The 22,143-nt window shown below is 37.0% G+C and overlaps 1 protein-coding gene across 2 annotated transcripts in view; it reads right to left on the reverse strand.

Moving 5' to 3' along the window:
* NUDCD1 (NudC domain containing 1) overlaps positions 1 to 22,143 on the reverse strand; it is an 87,800-nt gene that overhangs the window by 15,695 nt on the left and 49,962 nt on the right. Inside the window, exon 8 of one of the 2 annotated variants that reach the window (XM_060115693.1) lies at positions 21,973 to 22,098. The exons of the other annotated variant lie outside the window; for it this stretch is intronic. Within the exon in view, the coding sequence (XP_059971676.1) occupies positions 21,973 to 22,098 (126 nt within the window). The remainder of the gene's footprint in view (positions 1 to 21,972; positions 22,099 to 22,143) is intronic. 2 annotated transcript variants of the gene reach the window in all.

A 22,143-nucleotide genomic window follows, 5' to 3' on the forward strand; every position in this document is an offset into this window, starting at 1 on the left:
AGACTACTTAGTGTGGGAGTAAAGAACCCAACTTAACTTCAAATGCTTCTAATGGCTTTACTATAGACATATACAGCATGGTAATTAATATTCACTCTGATGACATTCGACAATCTATAAAATGTTACTTTCTCTTCAGAATGCTCTACATTAGATTTGGGGCAAATAATAAATTTTAGTAAGATTCCATAAAAAAACTCTAAATATAGTTTTAGCACTTAAATGAGAAGTAATTTGTACTAGAGAATTTATTTGGAAAACTCATTCTTTGTTAATGCCAAATAAATAACCTATTGCCTTTAAAAAACCTCTTAAATTCATAAACCCTTTGATAAATAAAATGTAACCCCACATTTCTTCTATTCTCATGTTTGTTTACCTTTGAAGTACCAGTGAAGATTACAATTAGAGTAAAATATTCTCTAGAGAAAAATTTGGAACATGAATTTCAAGTAATCGATTGTCTTCTTCTTCTCTTTGTAGAACACTTAGCAATTAAAGACTTCTGAAGATTATATGTCAAAGTGAAGACATTTAAACAACCTTTAATCACTGCTATTACCAAACTGAACTGAAAAGTAGTATTAAGAAAAAGGTTTTATCTATTCATAAATAATGCATCTGTTGGAGGTCAGATTGAAAATTTAATGACATGAAACTTTAACTCCAAATTCATATTCTGTACATAGAATAAATTACTAAAATTTACTCTATTCTTACTATGCATGAAGTATTGAGTTGATCTGCATCTACTGCTGTATAAGGAAAAACACTCCCTGGTGTTTCTCCTGTTACTCACAATACCACCACACTCAAAACATTTCTGACACCAGATGTGTAGGTTTTCCACACATCCAGCAATTCTGACACCAGGTGGGTGTCCTACAATTAATACAGTTCTGACACTATCTACCAGGAGATAGCATCAGATTACACAGGTTAAGGGCTCAGTCCCACAAGACTGAGTACCACTGCCCTGCTCTCCCTGCCACCCCACTTCAGATGCCAATCACAAATCCCAAGTTGTCACCTGCACTTCCAACTGACTGCTATAAATCAAGAATTCCAACGACTCTCCTTGGGTTCAATAATTTGCTAAAATGGCTCACAGAATTCAGGGAAACACTTATATTTACCAGTTTACCATAAAAGTCTATGATAAAGGAAACTATGAACATTCAGATGGAAGAGATGCATAGGGCAAGCTTCTGAGGAAGGGGAACAGAGCTTCCATTCCCTTGCAAGGCACGCCACCCTCCTAGTACCTCCATGTGTTCAGCAACCCAGAAGTTCTACAAACTCTGTCCTTTTGGGATTTTTATGGACATTTCATCACATAGGCATGATCATTAACTCAGTCTCCAGTCCCTCTCCCCTTCCTGGAGGTTAGATGAGGGCTGCTGCTGAAAGTTCCAATCTTGTAATCATGACTTGGTCTTTCTGGTGACCAGCTCCCATCATGAAGCTATCCAGGAGCTCACCAAGAGTACTGCCTCATTAGCATAAAAAACACTCCTATCACCCAGGAAATTCCAAGGGACTTAAGAGCTGTGTCAGGAACCGGGATCAAAGACCAAGAACCAAAATATGCTCCTAGTCCTAGTGCTCTTATCACTTAGGAAATTACAAAGGTTTTAGGAGCTCTGTATCAGGAACGGGACACAGATCAATATATACTTTTTCACAGCTACCTTACTTAATCCTTTTTAATCTTCACTACCTGAGAATTCCCATTTTATGGAAGAAGAAACTCAAACTCAAGAGGTTAAGAGATTTAGGTTAAGAAGCTGATAATATGTATATATTCTGTTTGGTCAGTTAAGTTGTGTTAATAAGTTGTACATGTGTGATATGTCTAAAATTGATGTCTGAAAACTACAGAAAAGTCTTATAAAATCCTGAGTTACATTTTTGTTTGAATATCCATTCATAAAGTTAACCATATAATTAAAGACCTTCTAATACTGACTAGAGATTGTAGCATAGGAAGATGTCAGATAGTAGCTAAGTGGTGTAAAATGAAATGGGAGGAAATGCACTTACATTTTTTTTTTTTTTTTTTGTGGTACGCGGGCCTCTCACTGCCATGGCCTCTCCCGTTGCGGAGCACAGGCTCCGGACACACAGGCTCAGCAGCCATGGCTCACGGGCCTAGCTGCTCTGCGGCATGTGGGATCTTCCTGGACCGGGGCACAAACCTGTGTCCCCTGCATCGGCAGGTGGACTCTCATCCACTGCGCCACCAGGGAAGCCCCGCACTTACATTTTTAATAAAAGCCGTAGAAAGAGAATATTACTTAGAAATATGAGGAAAAAACGCTGATTTTTTTTTCATTTTGAAAATTATTAAGTTGGATCTTTAGCTGTGTGTATCATAATATCAAATTTCACTGACTATTCTAATGGAGGATATATATATATATACATATATATATGTGTGTGTGTGTATATATATATATATATATATATATATAAATGTAACAGATAACAGAAATACATACCAGAAAATAGAAAGTGCTGTGAGAAAAAAAAAAAAAGAGCAAACAGGTGAGTAGATAATGGGTTGTGGTTCCCATAGGTTAGTAAGGATGGAAGCTAACATGTGAACGCAGGTGTGAATAAAGTATGGGAACAAATGAGAAAAGGAAGAACATTTCACATTCAGAGAACAACAAATGCCAACACCCTCAGGGAGAAGCATGTTTAGTACAAGGAATAGCATGAAGGCCAGTGTGGTTTAAGAAAAGTAAGCCGGGGAAAAAATGGTAAAAAATGAGAGGCAATCAATACCGGAGGGCAGTGATTTTTAACTATGGGTTTCAACATTGGTAGCAAAATCAATTTAGTAGATCAAGAAAAGACTTTTCTATTTTACTTCACTAAAAACAGTATGGAGTAGAGTACTAAAGTATGTCTTGTACAATGAGGATAGCACTGTCTTGTGAAATCTTTGCTTCAGATATGTTCATGTTATATGTGTATCCTGATCTCTCAATTTAAAATATACAAAATACAGTGAGTCATAAGGCTGCTTGTAGACCACAGTGAGGATCCTAGACATTCTTCTAAATGTGACAGGAAGCCAGTAAAGGGAGGAAAGAAACAGGGGAATGACAAAATCTAAGCCCTTTACGAGGATTACTTTCAACTTCACACAAAGTACTTACTAATTCAAAGGGGAAGATGATAACTTTAAAATAGGGAAATCTGGTGGACACCATGTAATCAAATTTAACACCACAATAGTATGAAAACAGTAGATGTCAACCAAGTACCTCCTAATGTGATACACTGGAAAGGAAACATCATTTATGTAATATTATTCCTGGCAAAAATGCAAAATCAGAATCTGATCTTGAGGAAATACTGGACATAGTCTATAAAAGGTAGAAAATAAAGTCAATGTCATAAGGCTGCATAATTGAATATTCCAAATTAAAGGAGACTACAGACACCACAACTCAATGCAATATGAGACGTGGGATTGGACCCTGAATCAGGAAGAGAAATTGCTGTGAAGTACATTATTTGAGCAACTGGTAAAATTTGAATATGGACTCTATATGAGATGAAAGTATTGATATATACCAACGTTAAATTTCCTGAATTGTATTGTGGTTCTACAAGAAAATGTCTTCATTTTTAATATATATTGTGAGGTATTGGGGGTAAAAGGGCATGGCATCTTCAACTTACTCCTAAATGTTTAAACAAAAAGAAATGGAGAAACAAAAAATTTGGCAAATGTTAATATTACAGTTACTAAAATCTAAGTGAAGGATACTGTTATGGGCTGAGGTGTATCCCCTCCCAAATTCATATGTTGAAGCTCCAATCCTCAGCACCTCAGAATGTGACTATACTTGGAAAGAAGACCTTCAAAAAGGTATTTAAAATGAGGTCATTGGGATAGGCCCTATTCCAATAGGATAGGTGTCCGAAGAGGAGATTAGGACACAGATACACAGATGGAAGACCATGAAGACAAATGCAGAAGACAGCCATCTAACAAGCCAAGGAGAGAGGCTCCAGAAGCCAACCCTGCTCAGAATTCTAGCCTTCAGAGTTGTGAGAAAATAAATTTCTGTTGTGTAGCCATCCAGTCTGTGGTACTTTGTTATGGCAAGTCCCAGAAAACTAATACAGGTACATAGTAGTTTGTTATTTTTTTTTAACTTTTCTGTAAATTTGAATTTTTCTTGAAAACACAAAGTCAAAATTTTAAAATAAAATGGGTCACTGTGGCTACTAAATATAAAATTGGCTTATAAAAATCAACTGCCGGGCTTCCCTGGTGGCGCAGTGGTTAAGAGTCCGCCTGCCGATGCAGGGGACATGGGTTCATGCCCTGGTCCAGGAAGATCCCAAATCCCACATGCCACGGAGCGGCTGGGCCCGTGAGCCATGGCCGTTGAGCCTGCGCGTCCGGAGCCTGTGCTCCGCAACGGGAGAGGCCACAACAGTGAGAGGCCCGCGTACCGGAAAAAAAAAAAAAAATCAATTGCTAACTCACTCTGTAAAGTGGGACAATAATAAAATGGAAACTTCCAAGACTGAATTATAAGGATTAAATGCAGCTGTGTCAATGCTAGTGTTACATGAACAGTTTATATTAATAGGTTAGTTATACATTAAGATACACCTTTAAGAAAAATTAGCTAGACAGAGGCTGGGTTACATACTCTATTTTGCAGAGTAATTTGAAATCTCACCTATTCTAGAGTTTAAGATTTAAGGTTAAAGGTTTAAGGTTGATGTTTCCATGTGTTAGATGTACCAAATCTTTCTGCTGCCCATCAGATACTCACTGCCTTCAAAGATGTAACATGGACAATCCTATCCTACACAAACAACAAAAATGAAACAAATATTATTTGCCAGTAAGTCTTTTTTTTACTGGTCATTGTTTAACCTCAGAATTCAACGCTGACTACAGGAAGTCACATGTATTGTGGACTCTGTCATTACACACACATACTGTTCTACCTATTAAATTTAAAATTAAGAAATGGCTTCTCTGCAAAGATCACATCCAGGGTACTCTCGGGAAACCATAATCTAAAGATGGAAAGCAAGGGTATAACTGTAAAACTCTTTATTCAAAGAATTCAAAGTGCAAAGAAAGCACCACTCAGTCAGACAAAAGGCTCCCTAAAGACAAAGAGTATGCCTCACTAATCCAACAACGGGTTTCTAAATAGCTTAAGGACATTGTTCATCAGCTGAATCTCAACAGAAACTCAAGGTAGAGAAAGGCCTTATCTACAAGATATTGTGGGTATGGCTTTTGTATAATGGAGTAAATCCTAGTAAGGTTAACAGAATATCCACAAAATTTTAAGAAAATTAAATCAGCAGGAATAACAACAGCTTGGACTGAAATGGACACAGCACGAAATGAAAAGTGGTCCTTAGATTCCCACCCCCACCCCCCACGCTCGCAGTTTCTACAAGTTCCAGGAGGTATAGGCTATATTAGTTTGCTAGTGCTGCCATAACAAAGTACCACAGACTGGATGGCTTAAACAACAGAAATTTTTCTCACAGTTCTGGAGGCTACAAGTCTGAGATCAAGGTGTTAGCACGGTTGGTTTCTTCTGAAGCTTTTCTCCTTGGCTTACGGATGGCTCTCCTCTCCCTTTATCTTCACATGGTCCTTCCTATGTGTGTCTGTGACCTTATCTCCTCTACTAACAAAGACACCAACCGTACTGGATTAGGACCCACCATAATGGCCTCATTTTAACTTAATTATCTTTTAAAGGCCTTACCTCCAAATACAGTCACATTCTCAAGGTTAGGATAGGACTAGGGGCTAGGATTCCAACATATGAATTTGGTGGGTATACAATTCAGCCCATAACACAGGCTGAGAAAACTATTAAAGTGCAAACACGTATAAGCCTACCTTGAAAACACTGCAGGTTCAAGTTTCAGACCACAGCAATATAGTGAATATCACAATAAAGCGAGTTTTCTGGTTTCCCAGTGAATATATAAGTTATGTCTACACTATACTACAGTCTATTAAGCACACAGTAACACTGTGTCTGAAAAAATAAATGTACCTACTTTAAAAAATATTGGGTTGGCCAAAAATTGACTCTTCCTTTCATGGACGACTGATTTCTCTGTAGCATGCAGTGCTGTTTGACAGCAGTTTACCTATAGAACTTCTTTCAAAATTGGTATCAATCCTCTTAAACCCTGCTACTGCTTTATCAACTAAGTGTAAGTAATATTCTACATCCTTTGTTGCCATTTCAGCAGTCTTGACAGCATGTTCACCAGGAGTAAGTGCCTTGTCATCCATTAAAGTTTTATCATGAGATTGCAGTAATTCAGGTACATCTTCAGGCTCCACTTCTAAATCCAGTTCTCTTGCTATTTCCACCATATCTGCAGTGACTTCCTCCACTGAATTCTTAAATCCCTCAAAGTTATCCATGAGGGTTGGAATCAACTTCTTCCAAACTCCTGTTAATGTTCATATTTTGATCTCTTCCCGTAAATAATGATGTTTTTAATGGCATCTAGAATGATGCATTCTTTCTGGAAGGTTTTCAATTTACTTTGCCCAGACCCATCAGAGGAATCACTATCCATGGCAGCTACAGCCTTACAAAGTGTATTTCTTAAATAAGACTTGAAAGTCAAAAGAACTCCTTGATCCACAGGCTGCAGAATGGATGTTATGTTAACAGGCATGAAAACAACATAAACTTCATCGTGCTTCTCAACTGGAGCTCTTAAGTGACCAGGTACAATGTCAATGAGCAGTAGGTCTCAACAGTGGGCTTAAAATATTCAGTAAACCAAGCTGTAAACAGATGTGCTGTCATCCAGGCTTTGTTGCTTCATTTAAAGCCAGAGGAGATCTAGCATAATTCTCAAGGGCCCTAGAATTTTGGGAATGGTAAATAAGCACTGGCTTCAACTTAAAGTCACCATCTGCATTCGCCCTAACAAGAGAGTCAGCCTATCCTTTGAAGCCAGGCATTGACTACTCTCTAGCTATCTTCTTCCCATATAAGGCTGTTTCACCTACATTGAAAATCTGTTGTGTAATGGTGTTTAGCTGGATAACTTGCTACGGCTTCTACATCAGCACTTGCTTCTTCACCTTGCATTTTTATGTTATGGAGACGGCTTCTTTCCTTAAACCTAATGAACTAATCTCTTCTAGTTTCAAACTTTTCTTCTGCAGCTTCCTCATCTTTCTCAGCCTTTATGGAATTGCAGAAAAGTAGGGCCTTGCTTTGGATTAGGCTTTGGTTTAAGGGAATGTTGTCGCTGGTCTGATCTTCTATCCAGACTACTAAAACTTTCTCCATGTAATTAGACTGGAGAACTAGACTTCCATTAGACTTTAATTAGACTTCCATTCATGTGTTCACTGGAGTAGTACTTTAAATTTTCTTCAAGAACTTTTTTGTTGCATTCACAACTTGGCTAACTGGCACAAGAGGCCTAGCTTTTAGCTTATCTTGGCTTCTGACATGCCTTCCTTATTTAGCTTAATCATTTCTAGCTTTTGATTTAAAGTGATAGACATGCAATTCTTCCTTTCACTTGAACACTTAGATGCTACTGTAGGGTTATTAATTGGCCTAATTTCAATATTATTGTGTCTCAGAGAATAGGGAGGCCCAAGCAGAGGGAGAGATGGGGGAACAGTAAACACTAATCTGCTAATCAGCAGAGCAATCAGAACACACACCTTTATCTCTTAAGTCTGCCATCTGATATGGGCATGGTTTGTGGTGCCCCAAAACAATTACAATGCTAACTTTAAAGATCACTGATCACACATCACCATAACAAATATAATAATGAAAAATATGAAATACTGTGAGAATCACCAAAATGTGACAAAGAAAGACAAGGTGAGCGAATGCTGTTGGAAAAAAGTTGCTTATAGACTTGCTTGACACACAGTTGTGACAAACCTACAATTTGTAAAAACAAAAACAAAAACATGCAATATCTGAGAACTACAACAAAGCAAAGCATAATAAAATGAGGTATGCTTGTATTGACAAATTTAGGCTTTTTGGAACACCAGCCATGGTTAGATTTATACTATAGCGGTAGCTTGTACAGTGCTGTTGGAAGCTCGATCCAGGTGCCAGTTTCTATAGCTACCATCTTCTTCCCAACCACCAATCTTCACCCAGGAATAGTTACTGCCCTGGCCAGAGGCATGTGCATATCAAAACTGAGGAATTCAGATGCTGAATCTTAAGTTGTTAGTTCTAAAATACCACCTCAATTAAGCATGTTACTAGAAAAAGAGCCAAGAGTCAACTAGAGGATACTTCTCAACACAGGGTTGCCATAAACCTTCAATTTGTAAAAACTGCAATATCTGCAAAGTGCAATAAAGTAAAGCACAATAAAACGAGGTATGCCTGTAATCTCTCAGGAATAAGGAAAGATGACCTAAAGGGTGGAATCAAGAGCCCAGAGGGCAGAAGAAAGAACCAAGAGCCAGGGAGAAACACTTCCAAATAAGAGGAGGGTTGAGTCTTACTTGAGAAACTTCTGACATTTTGCCTGGCTAGATTTTGGAATTGCTTTGGACCTGTCACCCCTGTGTACCTTCCATATTCCCTCTTTTTGTACAGAAATGTGTACAGTGATAATCCTATGCTTATCCTATCATGTTATATTGGATATACTGGTGCAGATAACTAGTCTTTTAGTTCACAGGGCTACAGATCAAGAGCAACTGTACCCAAGGAGCTGTCCTTAAAGGATCCTCATCTACACCTGGACAAGATTTAGCTGATGATATACTTGCCTTTGAGTGAATGCTATATTAGAATATGACTTTAAGAGACCTTTGCAGGGTACCTATTTTGCATGTGAGAAGGCCATAAATCATTGGGAACAATGGGTATGCCAGTGCCCCCAATGCCCATATCAGTGGCTATGACACCCAGCTACCAAAGTGGCACCCTTTGATCCCTGCCTTCTTTTATTCACAGCCGTATGTCTTCCCCACTCACAGTGTACTAGGGTGGGCCTGTGTGACCAACAGAATATAGCAGAAATAACAGTATATCACTACCAAGATCTAGTATAGAAAACATTACAATTTCCATCTTGGTCACTTCTGTTCTCCCCACAACCCTCCTCAGATCACTCACTCTAAGGGAAGGCAGTGGCCATGTCATGAGCAACCTCATGAAGGGGCTCACATGGCTAGAAGCTGAGGTTTCCTGCCAACAACCACGTGAGTGAACTTGTAAGTGGATCCTGAAGCCCCTGTCAAGCTTCAGATGACTACAGCCCAGGCCAACACCCTGAGTACAGCCTTAAGAAATATCCTGAACCCAAACCACCAAGCTAAATGCCTTTCAAATTCCCAACCCACAAAAGTATGACATAATAAATGTTTCTGTTTTAAATCACTAAGTTTTGGGATAACTGGTTATATAGCAACGGATAACTAGTAAACATGTTTTAAATATTAAGACACATGTTGCAGGTTAAGGATGGAAAAAATTTAATCCTATAAATACTAATCACAAGAAAGCTGTTGTGGTTACACTAGTATCAAACAGAGTATGTTTCATGACAAGGAGTATTAGCCAGAGATAAAAACAGGCATTTCATAATGACAAAAGGGTCACTTCATCTAGAGAACAAAAAAAAATCTTAAATGTGTATGCTCCTAACATTACACAGCTTCAAAATACTTGAATTAAGACTGACAAGACTAAAAATTAAAAGGAGAAACTTTAAAATTCACAATTACAGTTGAAGACTGTAACCTCCTCACCTGGAAACTGTAATAAGTACAGAGAAGGACAAAAGGGATATTAAAAATTCAACTAATTGAGAGGAGGCAGAGCTGCAGCCACACACTCTGCTGACTCGGTGGCAACAATGAGGACCACCTTCCCCTGTGAATTCAGAGGCTCAAGAGTGTCAAATGTTGGGTGAAGACAAGATGGCGGAGTAGAAGGATGTAAGCTCACCTCCTCTCACAAAAACACCAAAATAACTAACTGCTGAACAACCATCAACAAAAAACCCACTGGAACCTACCAAAAACGATATCCTACATCCAAAGACAAAGAAGAAGGCACAACGAGATGGGGGCAGACAGCAGAAGCAAGAAAAACTACCACCCTGCAGCCTACAGAATGGAAACCACAATCACAGGAAGTTAGATAAAATGAGACGGCAGAGGAATATGTCCCAGACAAAGGAACAAGATAAAACCCCAGAAGAACAACTAAGTGAAGTGGAGACAGTCAATCTACCCAAAAAAGAATTCAGAATGACAGTAAAGATGATCCAAGATATCAGAAAAAGAATGGAGGCACAGACCAAGAAGATACAAGAAATGTTTACCAAAGAGCTAGCAAATATAAAGAACAGAGATGAAAAATACAATAACTGAAATTAAAAATACAATAGAAGTAATCTGTAGCAAAATAAATGAGGCAGAAGAATGGATAAGTGAGCTTGAAGACAGAACAGTGGAAATCACTGCCACAGACCACAATAAAGAAAAATTGAGGACAGTCGAACAGGACTATGGTACAACATTAAACTCACAGACATTCACATTATAGGGGTCCCAAAAGGAGAAGAGAGAAAAAGAACCTGAGAAAATATTTGAAGAGATAATATCTGGAAACTTCACTAACATGGGAAAGGAAACAGTCACCCAAGTCCAGGAAGCACAGAGAGTCCCAGGCAGGATAAACCCAAGGAGGAACATACTGAGACACACAATAATCAAACTGACAAAAATTAAAGACAAAGAAAAAAAATTAAAAGCAACAAGGGAAAAGCAACAAATAATGTACAAGAGAACTCCCATAAGGTTATCAGCTGATTTCTCAGCAGAAACTCTGCAGGCCAGAAGGGAGTGCCACGATAAAGTGATGAAAGGGAAGAACATACAACCAAGAACACTCTACCCAGCAAGGCTCTCATTCAGATTTGATAAGAGAAATCAAAAGCTTTACAGACAAGCAAAAGCTAACAGAAGTCAGCACCACCAGACCAGCTTTGCAACAAATGCTAAAGGAACTTCTCTAGGTGGAAAAGAAAAGGCCACAACTAGAAACAATGCATTAATAGGATAATACACCATGACCAAGTGTGGTTTATCCCAGGGATGCAAGGAGTTTTCAATATCTGCAAATCAATCAGTGTGATAAACCAAAATAACAAATTGAAGAATAAAAACCATATGATCATCTCTGTAGATGCAGAAAAAGCTTTTGACAAAATTCAACACCCATTTATGATAAAAACTCTCCAGAAAGTGGGCATAGAGGGAACCTACCTCAACATAATAAAGGCCATAAATGACAAACCTACAGTTAATATCATACCCAATGGTGAAAAGCTGAAAGAATTTCCTCTAAGATCAGGAACAAGACAAGGATGTCCACTCTTTCCACTTTTGTTCACCATAGTTTTGCAAGTCCTAGCCATGGCAATCAGAAAAGAAAAGGAAATAAAAGAAATCCAAATTGGAAAAGAAGAAGTAAAACTGTCACTGCTTGCAGATGACATGATACTATACATAGAAAATTCTAAAGATGCTACCAGAAAACTACTAGAGCTCATCCATGAATTCGGTAAAGTTGCAGGATACGAAATTAATACACAGAAATCTGTTGCATTTCTATACACTAACAAAGAAAGATTGGAAAGAGAAATTAAAGAAACAATACCACTTACCTTTGCATCAAAAAGAATAAAATACCTAGGAATATACCTACCTAAGGAGATAAAAGACCTGTACTCAGAAAACTATGACACTGATGAAAGAAACTGAAGATGACACAAACAGATGGAAAGATATACCAAAGCCTAGAAATAAACCCACGCACCTGTGGTCAATGAATCCACAACAAAGGAGACAAGAACATACAATGGAGAAAAAGACAGTCTCTTCAAAAAGTGGTGCTAGGAAAACTGGACAGCTACATGTAAAAGAATGAAATCAGAACATTCTTTGACACCATACAAAAAAATAAACTCAAGATGGATTGAAGACCTAAATGTAAAACTGGATACTATAAAACTCTCAGAGGAAAACATAGGCAGAACACTCTTTGACATAAATTTCAGCAATATCTTTTTCGATACATCTCCTAGAGTAATGGAAATAAAAACAAAAATAAACAAATGGGACCTAATTAAACTCAAAAACTTTTGCACAGCAAACGAAACCATAAACAAAACGAAAAGACAGCCCAGAGAATGGGAGAAAATATTTGCAAACGAAGCAACCGACAAGGGATTAATCTCCAAAATTTACAAACAGCTCATGTGGCTCAATATCAAAAAAACAAACAACCCAATCAAAAAATGGGCAGAAGATCTCAATAGACATTTCTCTAAAGAAGACATACAGAGAATTCCCTGGTGGTACAGTGGTTAGGACTTGGCACTTCCACTGCTGGGGGCCTGGGTTCAATCTGTGGTCAGGAAACTAGGATCCCACAAGCCATGTGGTGCAGCCAAAAAAGAAAAAAAAAAAAAAAAAAAGATGGTTTTTTCTTAGCCATCCAGATGGCTAAGAGGCACATGAAAAGATGCTCAACATCGCTAGTTACTAGAGAAATACAAATCAAACTACAATGAGGTGTCACCTCACACCAGCCAGAATGGCCATCATCAAAAAGACTACAAATAATAAATGCTGTAGAGGGTGTAGAGAAAAGGGAGCCCTCCTACACTGTTGGTGGGAATGTAAGTTGGTATAGCCACTATGAAGAACAGTATGGAAGTTCCTTAAAAAACTAAAAATAGAGCTATCGTATGATCCAGCAATCCCACTTTCCTGGGTATATCCAGAGAAAACCATGGTTCAAAAGGATACATGCACCCTAATGTTCACTGCAGCGTTGTTTACAATAGCCAAGATATGGAAGCAAACTAAATGTCCACTGACAGATGAATGGATTAAAAAAATGTGGTACATATATACAACGTAATATTACTCACCCATTAAAAAGAATGAAATGCCATTTGCAGCAACATGGATAGACCTGGGGATTATCATACTAAGTGAAGTAAGTCAGACACAGAAAGACAAATATCATATGATATCACTTATATGTGGAATCTAAAAAAATGATACAAGTGAACTTATTTACAAAACAGAAACAGACTCACAGACTTAGAAAACAAACTTATGTTTACCAAAGGGGAAAGGTGTGGGGGAGGGATAAATTGGGAGTTCAGGATTAACATATATGCACTACTATATTTAAAATAGATAACCAACAAGGACCTACTGTATAGCACAGGGAACTCTACTCAATATTCTATAATAACCTAAATGGGAAAAGAATTTGAAAAATAGACACATGTATATGTGTAACTGAATCACTTTGCTGTACACCTGAAACTAACACAAAACACTGAAAATCAACTATACATCAATATAAAATAAAAATTAAGAAAAAACCAAAACCTCAGCTATTGAACCTAATACAACTTGACTTAACACAAATTGAGGTCACCCAACCACAGCATATACATATTTCAAGTATATATGGAAAAAATACCTAGAGACCGTGTATGTACTAGGTTATAAACAAGTTTGCATAAATTTAAAAAGACTGGTTATCCCTAACCACAATGAAATTAAGTGAGAAATCACTTAAAAAAAAACCTGTATACACACACAAACACATACACACACATCACAAAAATCCCTACATAGTTGGAAATTAAAACACCACCTTATAAATAAGCATGGGTCAAAGAAGAAATCTGAAAGGATATTAGAAAATATGTTAAGCTGAAATAAAATGAAAAATATGGAATGAAGGTTAAGTGATACTTTGATGGAAATCTATAGCTCTAAATGCATTTATCAGAGGAGAGATGCTACAAATCAATTACTTATGTTTCCACCTAAGAAACTAGAAAAAGAGGAGTAAATTAAACCCATAATTAGTAAATAGAGGGGCCATTTACTACAATCCTGCAAACATTAAAAAGACAATGAGAGAGTATTTTGGAGGACTTCTGCAATAATTCAACAACTTGGATGGAATGGATTAATATCTTGAAGGACAACAACGATCAACACAAGCTAAAGAAAGAGAAAATTGGAATGGCTCTGCATCTACTAACAAAGCTAAATTCGTAATTAAATCCCTTCCCACAAAAAATCTCCAGGCACAGGTAATTTCAGTGATAAATTTTACCAAACATTTAAGGAGCAAATAATACCTACCCTATACAAACTCTTTCAGAAAACAAACCTCTCAATTCATATTATGAGGACAGCATTACTGTTATCTGAAGAAGAAATTACAGGAAAACCATAGATTAATATCCCTTATGAATATATAAATAAAAATCCTTAAAATAATGCTGTTACAATTTTTTAATTAAATGATAAAACTGAACATATTAACAGAAGAAAATCCATATAATCAAGCAAATGCCCAAAAAAGCACTTAAATTCAACACACATTCATGATTAAAAAGATAAAAACCTCAACAAACTAGACTATAAGTGAGTTCCTCAACCTAACATACGTAAACCCTAGAACTAACATCATATTTGATGGTAAACCACTCAATCCTTCTTCCTAAGACTAGGAATAAGACAAGGATTTCTGCTCCCATCAATGAAATTCAATACTGCATCTGATGTCCTACCTAGTACAATAAGATAAGACAAAGAAATAAAAGGTGTACCGACTGAAAAGAAATGTTAACTATCTTAATTCACAGGCATTATCCTGTACATAAACATATTGACGTATCTACAAAAAAGCACTGGAAAAAGAATTTATAAGTTACAGTATAAAGTCACTCAACCTTATTTCTATGTAAAAGACAAAACAAATTGGGAATTAAAAAAATATACTAATTACATTAGCTTCCAAAATATGAAATACTGATGTTAAACTTAACGCTAAAAGCTTCAAAATATTGCTAGTAAACATTAAGGGAAACCTAAATAAACAGACATACAATGTTCATGAATGACACAACTCAATATTATTAAGGTGTCAATTTTCCTCAAGTTGACCTACAAATTAAACACAATCCCAATGACAATCCCAGCAGATGTTTTTGTACAAATTGAAAAGCTGATTGTAAAGTTTTTACAAAAACAAAACCAATTTAGGAAAATAAAAACAAAGATCAAGACTAACCCTATCTGAAATCAAGACTCACTACATAGCTACAGAATCAAGCCAGTATAGTACTGTCTAAAGAAGGGATCAGCAAACTTTTACTCAAAGGGCCAAATGGTAAATATTTCAGGCCTAAAGGTCTCTGAAATATGGTCTCTGTTAAAACTATTCAACTCTCTTGATGTAGTATATAAGAAGCCACAGACAATATACAAATAAATGTCTATGGTTGTGTTCCAATAAAACTTTTTTACCAATCAGGTGGCTGTAAGTAACCAGTACGGTTACTGACCCTGTTCCAGATACGAACCATTTGTCAAACACGTGTATTACAAATATCTTCTCCTCACTGCAAGTTTCCTTTTTCACTCTCATAATGGCATCTTTTGATAAACAGATGTTTTTAATGTTCTTAATTTTGATCCAACTAAACATCTTTTTTTTACAGTTAGTGTTTTATATGCCCTGTTCAAATAATCTCTACTGCTCCAATGCCGCAAAAATGTGTTTTCCTCTCTATGCTTTATTAATTTACTGTTTCATGTTTAGACATGCAATCCATCTGTAATTGATTTTTGCATATGGTGTGATGTAAATGTCAATAAATTATTTTTCCTATGGATATCTAACAGACTAAGAGCCTTTTTTTTTTTTTTTTTTTTTTGCGGTACGCGGGCCTCTCACTGTTGTGGCCCTCCCCGTTGCGGAGCACAGGCTCTGGACGCGCAGGCTCAGTGGCCATGGCTCATGGGCCCAGCCGCTCCACGGCATGTGGGATCCTCCCAGACCAGGGCAAAAACCCATGTCCCCTGCATCGGCAGGCGGACTCTCAACCACTGCGCCACCAGGGAAGCCCAAGAGCCATTTATTTTGACCATCTTTTTCCCCACTATATTGTAGTATTATCCTTGTCACAAATCAGGCTAATTGTATTCCTGTGTTAGGCTTGTTGTCCATAATAACAAACAAACTACATTTATTGTCAAGTATCTATAAATTGACAATAATAAATTATTGTCAAGTATCTATAAATTCCCAGATAAGGGAATTTCCCTTACCTGGTGTGTGAGGGGCAATCATCCTGGGAAAAAGGCTGCTGAATAAAGAAAGAAAAGAGCCATAGGTTGTCTGATAAAAGGTCTTCCAACTGGGATTGTCACTTAGGATAGTTTCTGAAAACATCCTTGTCCTTTAAGAGTCTAGATGAAAGTTTATTAAATATTCTATCTAAAACAAAAACTTCTAGGAAGAGTTTCTTCCTGTAGAGATGCTCTAAGAAAAAATTCTGTCAGTCAAGTAACAATCTCATTGATATCTCAAGGGAAAGGCTAAATTCTAGTGGATTGAGGGCTTGATAACTGTGTAGAAACTTTAAGAATCAAGAAATATGTGATATGCAATTAAAATTATCTTTCCTTTCAGAGAACAGAAGGTAAAAATGGAATTGAAAACTACTTCAAATAGGTCCGTCACAGGTAATTTCAATAATAACCATTGGCAGCAAATAATTGACATTATCCATTATATTCTCATAACCCTGAAAGAAACTGAAGTGCTTTCAGTTGAATCACACGCATTATGACACCAGTATTACTGTGATACCTGAACATTAACTTGCAGGGAGACAATTATTCTAAGGACTCTTTCATTTCTGCACATCTTTCTAGCAGAAGCACTAATGTGTTCTAGACTACTACTTCAAGGTGTTTTTAGAGCAAACAACTGTGGAAGGTAAACTGTCTCCCTCCAGAGCAAAAGGCAGGCTTTTTTTTACTGTCCAGTAGCATGAACATAATCTCTCCCTCCTGAGCAAGGTCAGCCAAGCTTTCTGGTCATCTCCATGTTACACTGTGGGAATTGGGGCACTGGGAATTGGTCCAAATGTTGATACTCTAGCTGATATTACTGCTGTCAGTAATAAACTGTCCTTTGTTTCTGACCCAAGAGTCTCATGGCTTTTACCAGCATCTATGAAACTATGGCAGGCTAACTTGCTAGTGTATGGGAAAGTTAAAAATCTCAAATGCAGTGCGATTTTGGAGAGAAAGATGGGATGCTGATAGAGACATGGCTCTCTTAAAGAAAAAATATGAGGGCCTTATGGTTCAATTTATACAATTTGAGGTAAGTCTGTAGGTACTGGTAGCAAATATGCTGACCAAATTGTATGGCCAATCAGGCAACAAATGGCCCTCTATTTTACTGCCTGGTAATTAGGAAGACTTGGGGAGAGGGGTGCAGACTGCTTCCAGGAAAGGTGGTTGGTTCATGGACAGCTGCCTGAATGGTGCTCTGGTTGTTTCTAAATCTTCCAGAAGAGAATACCTCCTCACCAACATAATGGTGAGCCTCAGGTCCATCCCATAGTAACAACTAGCACTAGGATTTGTCTCCTCCCACTTTCAGGCACTGTTACGGAGATATATACCTACTCTGAGCATGAAGGCAGGGAAATTATTACATAGCTTCATTTCTAATATAGTCAAATTTGATATAATCAAGTAAATTATAAATTCAGTACCTCAAGGAGCTTAAAAGCTTGAGAACCACTGATTTAGATACTTTCTAAATATACTTCCTTCCTCTATAAACTCTGATCCTATTCTTAATATCTTTTTGAAAGAATTAGTACACTGAATACATGCCATTTCTACTACCTTTCTTAGTAACATTAACCTAAAAATTATTTCCTGTTTCTACTTCCTCTGCTTACTGTCTCAGTGAGTTTATAAGTTACAAATATTCTTTTCAGCTGTTTCATTCTCATGTTTTAAGCAGTTAAGGATGAATACCACCTGATCTGCAAAATTCACTGTAGTTTTTTAAAAACATCCTATCATCTTTTGATTGTTCAAGGCTATATTTAATTTGATCTCTATAAATCAGTGTTGTCTGGCAGTAATAAAATGCAAGGCAAATACATAATTTTAAGTTTTCTAGTAGCCACATTAAAAAGTAAAGAGAAATGGGATATATTCATTTTAATAAATGTATTTTACTTAACGAAACATAACCAATTATCATTTCAACATGAACATTCATATAAAAGTCATTAATAATATATTTCACATTCTTTTTTTCATGCTAAGTTTTCAAAATCTTGTTGTGTATTTTACACTTACAGCACATCTCAAACTAGCCACATTTCAAGTGCTCAAAAGCTATGTGGCTAGTGACTAATATTTTGGATAACACAGCTCTAGATAAAAGCAAAAATAATTCATCTTCAACTGTATCTAAATTCTGATTTGAGCTTTACACAAATGATCACATCTTATTACTTTTCTCCTTCGCTTCTGAAATTTAATATTTCTCTTTTATTCTGCTGCTACATATATTCATTTAACATTTTACCTTCCAAATGCCAAATTCTAACCCTAATTTACATTTCTTTCAGGGAATTTTGTATTTTGGAAAATCTGTCATTTACAATATAGAGTTCTGACCTTTTTGTTACAGTATTTTTTTTTCTTCTAAATTAAGGACATATACTGACCTTTCCATGTACAGGTAATTTCAAATTGTCCAAAGTCGTGACAAATGAAATCAAGAAGATAAATCTGAAGTAAACACTGCAGAAAGGAGTATGAATTACCCATGTAGTACTATCTGATGCCTAAAATGGATGTACCACTGAATATCCACAATATTGGAGCCTCTTTCATTCCCTTCCCCAATGACATGCCAACTGGTATCCTCTTAGGTACACCAAGAAACTATTTTTTAACAAGCTACATTTGACCAGACAGACCTTGACTTTCATACAATACACTGACCTACCAAATCTGTCTTTATTTTTTATTTTTACTTTTTAAATTATTATTATTTTTTTGGCCGCACCACACAGCATGTGGGATCTTAGTTCCCCGACCAGGGATCGAACCTGCGCCCCCTTCATTGGACCTTCAGGGAAGTCCCCAAATCTGTCTTCAGAAAGAAGATGGACTTAGTACTTAATTGTTGTTCCAGTTATTACCATTCCACTTATTCCCAAACATCAATGTTTATGCATTTTTACTTCACTGAATCTTTGCCTATATTCATAAAAAATGACTAATGATAGAAAAATCAAAGTGCTTACCATTATAAAAAGAAACTTTGGCCTCAGATTTAACTCAATTGAGATACTGGTTCAAGATAGCAATATAGAAAGATACTGAAGATCTGAAAGATACTCACCTCCTCCCATGAAGGAGGGGCAAGCATCTAATTCAACACACATCTGAAATATACTTCAGGGAGAGGAAGTAAGTGCCATCTTTTGCACTCTTCCTCTGCCTCACTTCAGAGCACCAGTAATCTCCCAGAGGGAACCCTGTACACACATCTGGTGCTCTGATTTTTGTGGTTTCTGCCCAGGGGATGCTCACTGATTGCCTGGTTCTGGGAGCCAGTAGGGCTTGCATTCCTGGTGCCTGCCATGTGACTATAGCAATTAGAGACAGTTCCTGGCTGACTACCACTACAGGGCTCAATGGGGATGGCAGACCGAAACACACCCCCAGTCTTTCTGTGAAAAAACCCTCTCTGCTCGTCCTAAAGCTTCAGAGTAGTGGTAGGCTTCTGGTGTGACACATACCTAGAGGCCTATTGAGGTGCTGCTGCTCTCTGTGGACAGAGGCCAGTGACTGCCATCTTTGCACGTTCCCTCTGCCTTACTCTAAGTCACTGGTATCTCCAGGAAAGGAGCTTGCATACGCATCTGGTGCCCCAATTTTTGCGACTGTCGCCCAGGGTATAACTCTAGACTATCTGGCTCTGGTGGACAGTGGGACTGACTTAAGTTTGCGATCCCACAGGACTGTACACATTTGTGTATTTCAAAACCTGATGCCTGAGGGTCTGGCTTCCAACCAGCCTGAATTCAGGTGCTGACTGAGATGGTCCGTTTTGGGACACTAACAGGTCTTGGCACACCCTCAACTACTGGGAGCCAAAAAAAAAAAAGCTGCTTGGACAATCACAAAGTCTGAGAGGCAACTAAGAACTAGGGACAGAGTTGAACAATAAGGTTCATCTCCTATATAAGACCACGTCTTTAACTGGGAAAGATGGCTGTTTTATTTAACGGATAGAAACCAACACAGCAAGTCAAGGAAAATGAAGCAACAGAGGAATATCTTTCAAAGGAAGCAATAAGATAAAACCTCAGAAAGAGACCTTAATGAAACAGAGATAAGTGAATTAACTGATAAAGAGTTCAAAATAATGGTCATAAAGATGCCCACTGAGCTTGGGAGAAGAATGAACAAAGTGAGAACTTCAACAAAGCTCAGAAAAATATAAGAGAGTATATGTTTATTTAAGTATATAAGTAGTATCAACTTCTTCCTCTAAGGAGCTAGAGGCCTCAGAGAATAAGATGTTTCCACCGCTCCACCAGGGTCAGCCAGATCTGGTTTGGCACTGCCTGTGACTAAGGTTAAATTTGCTAAATTCTAGGATTTAGTCAGCAGATGGGGCTTTTGTACCCTAATTTGTAAATAATAAATGTTTTATTTTGATCCCCTTCTGTGACTCCTTGGTTTTAATTTTTAGTATGCTTAAACATAGCAAATAAAGAGAGGTATCATTAACTAGATGCCTCTCAGTGACCAACATTAAACTACTTGATCAATACTACTTAGTAGTGCTATACTAAAATGAAATGAAATTCTCGGAGAAGCTAAGCTTGAACAATAACATTTTACGACATCTAAGATCACATGTCTTCCTATAAAAGTTAGGCAGGAAACAGTACCTAAAAGTTATAGCTCCTAAGACTATAACTTTAGGAAGAAAGGCCAGATTCTTCAAGAATAAACAATCTACAGTCAGTCAGAATGAAGAGTCTTTCATCAGTCACACTTAAGAATGATTTTCTAAAAGCTAACCCAAGGCAGTAAGAGTAATTGTGTAATGGTTCTTCACTCACAATTAAGGGAGTTATCTATGGGATTATGTCAGAACTAAACAATATCTAAGAAAGAAAACGCCTAAAAAAATCTAATGACTTTGATCATCTGGGCTTTGGATCGATGCCCAGATTGCATAATATAATATGACCAAGAACTTTGTTTACTCTTCAGTTAGAGGAGTGATTGACAAAGAAGGGAAACATAAAAGTGTATGCAAATTTGAGATCCAAGATGCACCTGAAACAATTTCTATTTCTATGACTGTCACCAAGAGATCAGTCTAAAAATATGTTTTTAAGCAGTTATCAGAATCAGAACCTTTGGTGGGTGTTAGGTACACAGTGGTAAGCAAAATGTCATCTCTGTGCTTTTTAGAAATTATTGGAGTTAGTTAGTTATAGGAGAGCAAAGCAGATGCAGAAATTAATCATAAGAGTAAGTAATTTTGGTACAAGCTTGAATGACACCTCTTTCTACCCACTGGTCTTATGCCATTCCACCTCATTTGTCTACATAGGTATAATCAAAAAAATGCTCATTTTTATAACACCTTTGAGTATTGTAATACCCAGACATTAGTTAAAAAAATGTTAAGTATCCAAAAAAAGTTAGGAAAGGACAGTGAATGAGAGGAAAGTTAGATATTAAGTTGTTATATATTACAGGCACAACTACACATAGAAAAACTGCACAGAAAAAAAGCCCACTGAAAGATATCAATATGCAGTAGTGCCAAACATACAACATTGTTTAATTAGGGATGATGGTATAAAAAGATGGCTACTTTAGGGAGTGAAGAAACTTACATCACAGCCAGTAACTGACAATCAAGCTGTCTTTGCAAAATAGTATTTAGTAAATCAATTATCATCTCATCTGAATAACTTTTATTTATTCACAAATTTTTAGAAATATCATTATCAATAACTTACCACATGAGTAGTTTTTAATGTACTGCCATCAAATCTGCATAAACTGGAGCTCTCTTCAAAGAAAATATCACATTCTTCTAACTCTTGAGCATTACAAGGAGGTTTACCTTTATCTGGATTTGGATTCTTAGACCATAAAAGAAAATAAATAACAACAAGAGAATGAATTTC

This window comes from Mesoplodon densirostris, chromosome 13 (genome assembly GCF_025265405.1).
Source record: "Mesoplodon densirostris isolate mMesDen1 chromosome 13, mMesDen1 primary haplotype, whole genome shotgun sequence".
Lineage (NCBI taxonomy): Eukaryota > Metazoa > Chordata > Mammalia > Artiodactyla > Ziphiidae > Mesoplodon > Mesoplodon densirostris.